We start from the raw sequence: 10,274 nt of genomic DNA on the forward strand, positions 1-10,274 counted from the left end.
AACTTCACTTTCACTTTTTACTTTCATGCATTGGAGAAGGAAAGGGCAACCCACTCCAGTGTTCTTGCCTGGAGAATCCCAGGGATGGGGAAGCCTGGTGGGCTGCCGTCTATGGGGTCGCACAGAGTCGGACATGACTGAAGCGACTTAGCAGCAGCAGCAGCAGCAGCACACACTAGTAAAGTAATGCTCAAAATTCTCCAAGCCAGGCTTAAACAGTACCTGAACCGTGAACTTCCAAATGTTCAAGCTGGATTTAGAAAAGGCAGAGGAACCAGAGATCAAATTGTCAACATCTGTTGGATCATCGAAAAAGCAAGAGAATTCCAGAAAAACATCTACTTCTGCTTTATTGACTATGCCAAAGCCTTTGACTGTGTGGATCACAAAAAACTGTGGAAAATTCTTAAAGAGACAGGGTCGCAAAGAGTTGGACACAACTGAGCGACTAAACTGAACTGAACTTAGGATATATCCCAAAAGGAATAAACAGCCAACTTTTTACATTGCAAGTCACTTGTAAGAATTCATTTTATGTATGTGATCATGCCATCAATTTGATAAGCAGTTAGGTTCCTTTTCTTCAATTTGCTTTCAGCTTTTACAGATTGCTTTTTTCCCCACTAAAATTAGTATACCAGTTTATTACTCTTTTCAGTATTAGCCATTTTGTCTGGTGTGTAGTAGTATCACACACCAGATAGTGTTAATTTGAACTTCCCTTATGATTAATGATGTTGAGCATTTTCCCATGCAGTTTTTGCCATTTGTATGAGGCTCCTATGGCTGCTATATTACCATAAACTTGGTAGCTTAAAATAAGAATTTTATTCTTTCACAGTTACAGATTGCTTTTTAAAATTGCATTTTCTTCAATTTGGTTTTTAATTCTATAAAATGTACATGGTTCCTAAGTCAAAATTCTTTTAAAACAGATATATTCAGAGTTTTACTTCCATCCCTATATTCACCACTTAATCCTTTCCTCCCCTATAGATAACCTTTTAAAAAATTATTATTTGGGGTTTATCCTTCCATTGATAAGAGCTTCAGGGGGGTGGTGTGTGTGGTGTGATCTATGCATGACTTTCCATCTAGTAGGTGAGACAGATCCTTGAGCTCAGGGAGATTCACTCACTGAGCTCACTTACCCAGGTTGTTGTATTGGGGAAGACAGAAAAACAGAGAGGGCTATATCACCAAGATAGCAAGGCTTCTTGAAGCTGTGAAGGACAAAGTTAAAACCAAAACACAGAATCTATAATTATTTCTAAAGTTAAAATACAAAGCATGACACATCCGAACAAACACAAGAGCACCCTCTGTTGGCCTCTGTTGGGATGCATACAACCAGTAGTGCCTGGATTTGAAAACTGCTGAGACCAGGGTGTCATGTTGGGTTAGCTTTATTAAAGAAATACACCTGCCAACAGACTGGGAGGCCTTCGAGGCCCATGTCAAATTTATTCTTGGCTCTCCCCAGCTTTCAAGTCCTGTGGCCCTTGGGACACATGCTGATAGGAAATATCTATGTTACCACATCCAGGGGAAAAAGATCCTTACTTTCCCTCCTGCACCTCTTTTCCTGTCTTAGAAAAAAAACAAGAGCCGTGTTTTCTACCGTCCCTTGGTCAAAGCTGTGGAAGTAGTGACACTGCCCTAACTCTCAAGGTGCTTCCTTACTCAGACAACGTATCACTGTGAGGGATCAGTGTGGAACAATGAGAAAAGGAGTCATGCATCTGGCTTCTCCTCCCTGCTAGCTGTGTGTCCTTGGGCAAATTCTTAACCTCTCCGAGTCTTGGTGTTCTCATCTGAAAAATAAGAACGGTAGTATCCAATTCATGGGCGTTTCTGAGGTTTAAATGAGTGGTGTGTGTAAAACTCCTGATATGTGATGCCAGTACTGCATATGAACCTCAGTAAATAATAGCTACTACTACTATTATTATTTCCTTTTTGCTTTACAGGAAATTTGTGAGAATCCCCGATTTATCATTGGTGGAGCCAATAGAACTGACATCTGCCAAGGAGATCTAGGTAGGAAAGTTTCTTTTTCTTTTTTTTTTATTTTATTTTTAAACTTTACATAATTGTATTAGTTTTGCCAAATATCAAAATGAATCCGCCACAGGTATACATGTGTTCCCCATCCCGAACCCTCCTCCCTCCTCCCTCCCCATACCATCCCTCTGGGCCGCCCTAGTGCACCAGCCCCAAGCATCCAGCATCGTGCATCAAACCTGGACTGGCAACTCGTTTCCTACATGATATTTTACATGTTTCATTGCCATTCTCCCAAATCTTCCCACCCTCTCCCTCTCCCACAGAGTCCATAAGACTGTTCTATACATCAGTGTCTCTCTGGTCCTATTTAGCCAAACAATCAAAGGGGTGATTAAGAGGTATGATCCTTTTATAGTAAGTAAAGGGACACGAATCTGGTTTTGCTTGTAATTGGGGGAGGTAGTTTTGATAACATTATTTAAACTCATTCAGCTCTGTGTTGGTGATTGCTTCATTTAATTTCTGTCCCTCCCACCTTTCTCATCAGTTGTTTGCCTTGTGTCACAACAGGAGGTCGCCTCCTCTCCAGAGTCTCCAGGACACTCACACACCCCACTCAGCAAGACAAAAGCCCTGTTTCTAGCAGGACCCACCTTCCTTGAAGGGCTTCCCTTGTGACTCAGTGGTTAAGAGTTTGCCTGCCAGTGCAGGAGATGGGAGTTTGATCCCTGGGTCAGGAAGAGTCCCTGGAGAAGGAAATGGCTACCCACTCCAGCGTTCTTGCCTGGTAAAATCCCATGGACAGAGGAGCCTGGCAGGCTAAGTCCATGGGGTCACGAGGAGTTAGACATGACTTAGAGACTAAACAACAACCTTCCTTAGAAGGCAGCTCTGAAATTGTGTGCCATGCATGTCCCTTTGGCATGCAGAATCGATATGCTCACAAAAACTGCTTTCATAACTCGAACTCTTGTTTAAACTGCCCTAGAATAGCTCCGTATTAAAGAAGCTTTTCAACAAAGACAACACGTGCCATGTGGATAAGCATCCAATTTTCTGTCTGGTTAATTAGCTTGGCTGCTTCCTCTGTCTCAGCCTCTTATTTGGAAGGTATTGTCTTTACTGCAAACTGGAGAAAAGTTCTGTGAAGTAAAGTTGGAGGAAACAAACATCAACAGACACAATTTAGAACTTGAGGGAAAAGGGGCACTCAAGGCCAAATGAAAGGAATTTAGCTAATTTGGTCCCGGAAGGAAAGACTGAAGAGGTTTTGAATATCTGACTTCCTGCACTTGAAGGAAGGCTGCCTGCAGAGCCCTGGCCAGCTAATAACCTGGGCCTTCCAACCGACACACTGTTTCAGAGGAGAGGCTGGCTGCTTGGGAGGTGGGGAGTGGGGAGGTGGTAGTGGTGGTGGGAGGAGGCCTGTGGAGGCTCTCAGCCTCCCCTCTGCAGTCTCAAAGATGCCGTGACATCCCACACGGCACAGCAAAGGCCTTGCATAACCTAGCCTGTGTTCTGTTAGTGTTCCTGGCCTGCCACTTGGGCATTCACACACATACACGCACACACAAACAGGGCAAAGTGCCACCTCCAAATACTAACCAGCTTTCCTTACAGTACTAATGGGCTGGTCTGATGGATCTCAGATGCTCAGATTCTGCAGTCACATTGCAAAGGTGCAGGGCAGGCAGCTTTCCTACAGGTGTTAGAAAGAATGACCCAATTATGACTCCCACTGCTGTTTCCACTGAGGTCCAGATGGAGGTCTGAGCTTATACTGCAGACAGAAGAACTGCCTATAGCCTTCAGGAAAGCAGTCACGAGGGAGTAAGTTACCTTGTTAATCGCATGGTCCAGGGACTGCAGTCACACTCCTTTCCTTGGCTGACATGTCCGTAAGGTCAGATCTGGAAGCAGGACAGTGAGAGCCCAGTGTACGCCCTTCTCCAGAAAGCAGAGCAGCTAATGGGGATGGGGTCTCCTTCCTCCTTGGAGGTGTGGGCCCTCCTGTGACCTGTGCCACATATTTGCCTGCAGGGGACTGCTGGTTTCTTGCAGCCATCGCTTGCCTGACCTTGAACAAGCGTCTGCTTTTCCGGGTCATACCCCATGATCAGAGTTTCACCGAAAACTACGCGGGGATTTTTCACTTCCAGGTGAGGTCAAGGGACTGTAGTTAAGAGGACCAGCGGGCTGTCCACCTACCGCTGGTCTCCCAGGCTTGACTTCCCCGTGGCTCCAGGAAAGATTCCCACCCACCCAGCCAGCTATGGCTGTGGGCAGTGACCCTCTTCAGGCCTCAAGCCTGTGAGGAAGTAGTTGTTTATTTCTTCCTACCCTCAAACCCCTACACCTTCCGTTAGGCCCCAGAAAGGTTAGAAGATATCCTGTTTGCTGGCCTGTTGGTCTATTTTTACCTTTCCAGCTGTCAGGCTTCTGTGTGATAACCAGAAGTCCTTCTCAAGTAAATCCCTAAGACACTAGCACTGGGAATCCAGAGGGCCCTTTAGGCTGCAAAAGAAATGCCAACAGAGGTCTATACCCACACTATCATTTACCCCTTCCGGGCTCTGGAAGAAAAGTCTGGTTAATCTGGGGACCAGGCTTCTGGCTTGGCCCAGCAATGAGTCTTTTGGTTTCAGAATAAGTTCAGACACTGGAAACTTTCTGGATCCAAATTGTCCTAGCAAAGAGCCAAACCCCATGCTGTCCCAGAACTGAAATGAGCTTTGTATGTGGGCACTTGTATCTACGGGTGTTCTGAGGCTTCTGAACAGCGCTGAAGGCTCCCAGTGTCCTGGACTGACCCAGATCATCAGTTGATCTTGTATCTCAGGATGGAAGGCCTCAGAAAGTGTCTTCTCTGAAGGTTTAGGATCAGACTCCTGCTGCCATTCCAATGCAGACAGGGCAGCAGGGTCCCACGTTTTGTTTTTCCCCTATGCCATTGAGCTGCTCACTCCCCTTGGGTATTTAAAAGATCTGAAACCAAAAGGATCATAAACACAAAGACCACACGGATTTTTGCCTTCTTGTTCATAGGAGAGTAAATGTCATTAGAAGGAAATTAAACTACTTTTGGCTTTCTTGGGTTAAAACCGATTTGTTCAAGAAAGATCATCTAGAATTGGGATTACTGGACAGTGTTCCTGGTTTAACCAGAGTATATTCTGGGTCACCTTCCATTTCCATGTCAATCCTTCTTCTTCAACAACCATTCCTACCTTATTTGTCATCAAGAAGTACATAAATTATACGTCACCTTCTCCTAGACCAGTGCTTCTCAGCCCTGACTGCATATGAGGATCAGCTGAGATAACAAATGATACTGATACCTAGGCCCTCCCAGACCTACAGAGCAGAAGGAAAATCTCAAGCCCTCAGATACACACGGAGTACCTACCATCCCCTGTACTGAGCTGGACTGTGTGGGAGAGACATAATGCTTTGTAACATACTTGCTGCCCTCAAAGAGCTCACAGTCCACTTAAAGACAGATTCACCTTCTCTGAACCCAGAATAGTGTGAACAAAAGGAATGTGGGGTAGGGACACATTTCCCACTGGTAATCTGAGGATGGCACTGTGCTTGATGCTTCTGTGCAGTTCTGGCGCTATGGAGACTGGGTGGACGTGGTTATTGATGACTGCCTGCCAACTTACAACAATCAACTGGTTTTCACCAAATCCAACCATCGCAATGAGTTCTGGAGTGCTCTGCTGGAGAAGGCTTATGCTAAGTAAGACGGGGATAGGAAATCTTTAGTTTCCATAGTGAGCTCTTTAATCCTCCCTTCTTGGTGGCACTACAGATCCTGGATCCCAGCATTATTTCTCTGGAACTCAAATCCCAGAGCCTTGGTAGGCTCAACCTCCTGAGCTCACTATATATACACATATGTATGTATGTATGTGTATATATATATATATATATATATATAACTTTTTATTTTGTATTGGGGTACAGCTGATTAACCATGTTGTGATAGTTTCAGGTGAACAGTGAAGGGACTTGGCCATATGTATACATGTATCCATTTTCCCCCAAACTCCCCTCCCATCCAGGCTGCCATATAACACTGGAGCTCAGAATAAGTGAAGAAAAGCTATGTTGCCTCTCAGAAGCTCCACTCCAGCTACTAATGGCTTTAATGGAGCCCTACTTCAGATTTTGAGTATAGTGGAAACAGAACTATCAGGAAGTGGGAATAGAAGGTTCCAGCCCCAGTGTTTCTCCTCTCTGTGGCCTTAGCTGGTCACACAGCCTCTGGGGCTCAGTTTCTCTATTGTGAAGAAAGGGAGTCATAATATCTGTTTAAAAGCTTACAGAGTTGTTGGAGAATTTGGACAAGACAGCATCACAGGACCCAAGAGTAAAGTCCTGGAGCCAGGGGTACCTGGGTCATGTTTCCTGGAACCCTGTGACCCCAGACTAGTCTTCATCCTATCTCTAAGGCTCCATGGTTCGTATGAAGCCCTGAAAGGTGGGAACACTACAGAGGCCATGGAGGACTTCACGGGAGGAGTGACAGAGTTTTTTGAAATCAAGGATGCTCCCAGAGACATGTACAAGATCATGAAGAAAGCCATCGAGAGGGGTTCCCTCATGGGCTGCTCCATTGATGTAAGTCTGCAGTATGGGGTGCAGGACAGGGAGCTGCCAGCTATTGGGAAGACTTACCCAGTGAACAGCAGCACAGGGCTTTTTTCTGGGGCGGGGTGAACGTTCTGTTTTAGGAAGCAGAAAAGTAGCTCTCAACTTTGAAAACTGGGAATTTCTCAAGGGAGAAGTTTCTGGAGGTTTTCAATAAAGATGCAAAAATTTAGGTGGAAATAGGCCTCCGGGGCTGGTGTTTCTCAGTTCCAGCATGCCCCTAGTAAGCTGGCCACACACTGGGCTATGGACCTGAACCTACCAGTTCCCTAAGAAAGCCTCCCAGTCATTGAGCTTTGATCAGATCTCACATGTGGGACCCAGGCTTTGTGTTGTACTCTGGGAGAAGCTCAGCCTGCAGTCCACCTCTCAGCGAAGTGGTGTGAACTGAGACCAGAGCCAAGGGCAAGGGGATGGCAGACTGGCCAGGAGATACACCCTCCCTGGGGAGTAGTCCATGTATTCTAATAGTCTTGGTTATCTCTGTTGGTGAGGAAGGGGCCCAAGCTGAATTCCTGTTCCTTCCTCTCCTAGTATACCCAGTAGATGGGAAAGCTTGGGAAGATGAAGCACCCATGGACAAACGTTTTCTTTCTGCATCACTGTTCTCCATCTTTTCTCCATTCATGCTCTACTTATCTCTCCTCTGTTTCTTTGTCTGTCCCCTCCCTTCTTTCTCTCTCCTTCCCTTTCTATCACCCTCCTTTGTTACTCTCTCTCCCTCTCCTGGACTGTCCCCTGCCCTCCCTGTTGGGCCTCAGGATGGCACAAACATGACCTATGGAACCTCTCCTTCTGGGCTGAAAATGGGGGAGTTGATTGAGCGGATGGTGAGGAATATGGATAACTCGCGGCTCAGGGACTCAGACCTCATCCCTGAGGGATGCTCAGATGACAGACCAACTCGGGTGTGTACTCCTCCCACCTGCGTGGCCCGGGTGTGTTGCGTGGTGTCAGACCTTCCTCAGCAGCCGGCACCGCCCACGTGGGCTCCTCCTGGGGCCTTCCAGGGGTCTGGGTTGGAATCTCTTGCTTGCTCTAAGGCTCCTGAGGCAAGGGGGGGAGACAGCTTTTGGAGGGAATCTCTGGCGGGGGAGGGGAAGGGGTTCCTTCATACTCCATGGTCCAGGCAGTTTCTCTGATAATGAATTAACTGGCATAAATATTTATGAGAGAGATTTCATTTATTTGTAAAGTATTTCTCTCCTTCTAGTTTGTTCATTTATGTATTTGACACTTATTTACTGAGCTCCTACTAGGCACTCTTCTAACAAACAAAGAAAATTCTCTCCCATTTGTTTCGGATTCTAAGGAACAAGCAGTTTCCACACACTCCCCCGGCCCCACCCCCCAAGCTTGTATTCTAGTAGTTTTGGAAGTAATACATGCTATACAGTAAAGCAGAGAAAAAATGAACCTATTTTTTCCCTATCTGAGGATAATAACATTTGGCATATGTCCTACTAGGGTTTTTCTATGCATACACCTAATCTAAATTTTTATTTTAAAAATGCAGTCATACTGTATGTACCTCTTTGCAGCATGCTTCTTTTTCAGTTAGCTTTATATACCTAATGTGTCAACAAGAATCACATTCTTAGTGTGTCTTCTATAACATTTTTCGTGGCTGTACAATAGTCCAACATGCAGATAAATTGTAGTTTTTTTACCCCATAACTTATTATTGGGAATTTAAATATTTTCTTTTTCTGTTTTGGCTGTAGTTTTTAAATGTTACAGCTAACATCCTATTAGATACATCTTTGTGTCCATCCAGGACACTTTCCTTTGGACAGATGGCCAGTAGTGGAATAGCTGGAAATGCATATGTAATGCCACAAGAGTCATTTCAAGTGGTTTCCCTGGTCCAAAACTGAGAGGTTTATGAACCTCCTGCCCCCCTCCCTTTCTATTCACATGGTCTGGGTCCTCTAAAGACTAAAATCTGGAAGAGTTTGAGATGTCAAAAGCCTTGGCTCCTCACATACCCCTCACTTTGAAAAGGGCTCCAGGCTACCTCTTAAAGCTGTCATATCACCAGGCAGAGTGAAGCCACAGAGATCCATCTAGGGCTCAGTGGGTTTTGGCCATTCTACCCTTCTCCCAAGGATCTCCTGTGGCTGCAAATCTCAGATGGAAGAGACTTCCCTGCTCCCTGAGGCACAGTCATGTCTGAGCAGGACTCTCCTCTAGCTGCCTTGGAATTCTCTGCCTGGGTACAGGAACTTTTAATTTCTTTCTTTTTTTTAATTTTTTGCCACATGACATGGCACGTGGGATCTTCGTTCCCCCAATCAAGGATCAAACCCGCACCCCCTGCACTGCAGGTATGGAGTCCTAACCACTGGACCACTAAGGAAGTCTACTTTTAATTTCTTGAATATGTTCTAGGGTGGGTGGAGAAGGTGAGGGGATATAAAGATAAAAGGTTAGACCTCCATGTTTCATCTAACCCCCTTTCTCAATCCCTTTCTCTTCCAGGAATAGTCAACCCTGGGTGGGCTCAGGGAAGGGGAGCCTGACCCAAGGCAGCCTCCATCCACCCCCACTTCTTCCTTTGAAAGACCCAAGGGATCCAGAAAGGAGGGCCAGGCACGCTCTCACTCACCTCGTGACCCCAGCCTCCACATTGTTCTCCAATGGTTAAGGGACCAGCTTGACGGAAACACCTTGTCTGGGCTGCATATTCTTGGCTCTCTTAAAGGGCTAGTGTGGGTCTTCTCATGGCTAGGAGGCACGCTTCCAGAGCATGGAGGAGTCCTTGTCCTCACTGAACCCAGGATGTGAACCAGTGTGAACTTTGTCTCAGGAAACAAGCCCTGACAGGCTGTCCGGTTTTCACTCCACAGACGATTGTTCCAGTTCAGTTTGAGACAAGAATGGCCTGTGGGCTGGTCAAAGGCCATGCCTACTCAGTCACTGGGCTGGAGGAGGTAAGCCTGGCGGGGTATGAAGGGTTAGGACTTGAGGGGCTACTTGGGGGAACCTCCTGAAGTCAGGACTTGGCTTTCTGTGCCCTTTTGCATCTGCAGAATTTGCCTCCAATCAGGTACTCAGGCTGAGTGCCTAGGGTTGGAGGAGACTACTGGGACTTGTAGGTGGATCTTGCCACAAGACAGTGCTCAGTTTATGTTTATTTTTAGTGGTAAAGATAGCAATTGCCCCAACATTTCCAAAGAACAAATAGAAATCACTTTGGTTTTATGAAATTAATTTCATGGGCTCTTGTGTTTCTTGTTTTTCATGGTCAGTAATGATGTTTTGCTCCCACTGGCACATCTGGCCTTAACTGGGTCATGACAGAGACAGGGAGTTTGTCAGGCCCCTTGTGCACAGTTGGGCAGTTGTGCCCTGGTCATAGGGATGGGCAGAGAGAGGCAGTTGTCCACAGCAGCCCATGCTGCAGACAGGAGGAAGGGGCCCCTTTTTCTGCTAAATCTACTTAGAGGTGACATTTTCTGTCACTCTTCAGCCAGCAGGGGCATTTTTTTCTATTAATAATTCACGCAGAGACACCTAACTGCCAGCAGAGCCCTACATTATATGCCCTGCCTCCTCCACCCACTCCACCCAAATTTCTAAATAGCCAGATATTCACTGTGAAAATCACT

General features: G+C 46.0%; 1 protein-coding gene across 1 annotated transcript in view; it reads left to right on the forward strand.

Moving 5' to 3' along the window:
* CAPN3 (calpain 3, (p94)) overlaps positions 1-10,274 on the forward strand; it is a 56,811-nt gene that overhangs the window by 27,675 nt on the left and 18,862 nt on the right. The window contains exons 2-7 of the mRNA XM_010848013.1: positions 1,971-2,040; positions 4,048-4,166; positions 5,616-5,749; positions 6,465-6,633; positions 7,425-7,571; positions 9,513-9,596. Coding sequence (XP_010846315.1) covers positions 1,971-2,040; positions 4,048-4,166; positions 5,616-5,749; positions 6,465-6,633; positions 7,425-7,571; positions 9,513-9,596 — 723 coding nt within the window. The remainder of the gene's footprint in view (positions 1-1,970; positions 2,041-4,047; positions 4,167-5,615; positions 5,750-6,464; positions 6,634-7,424; positions 7,572-9,512; positions 9,597-10,274) is intronic.

The sequence above is a fragment of the Bison bison genome, unplaced genomic scaffold (genome assembly GCF_000754665.1).
Source record: "Bison bison bison isolate TAMUID 2011002044 unplaced genomic scaffold, Bison_UMD1.0 scf7180017864259, whole genome shotgun sequence".
NCBI lineage: Eukaryota > Metazoa > Chordata > Mammalia > Artiodactyla > Bovidae > Bison > Bison bison.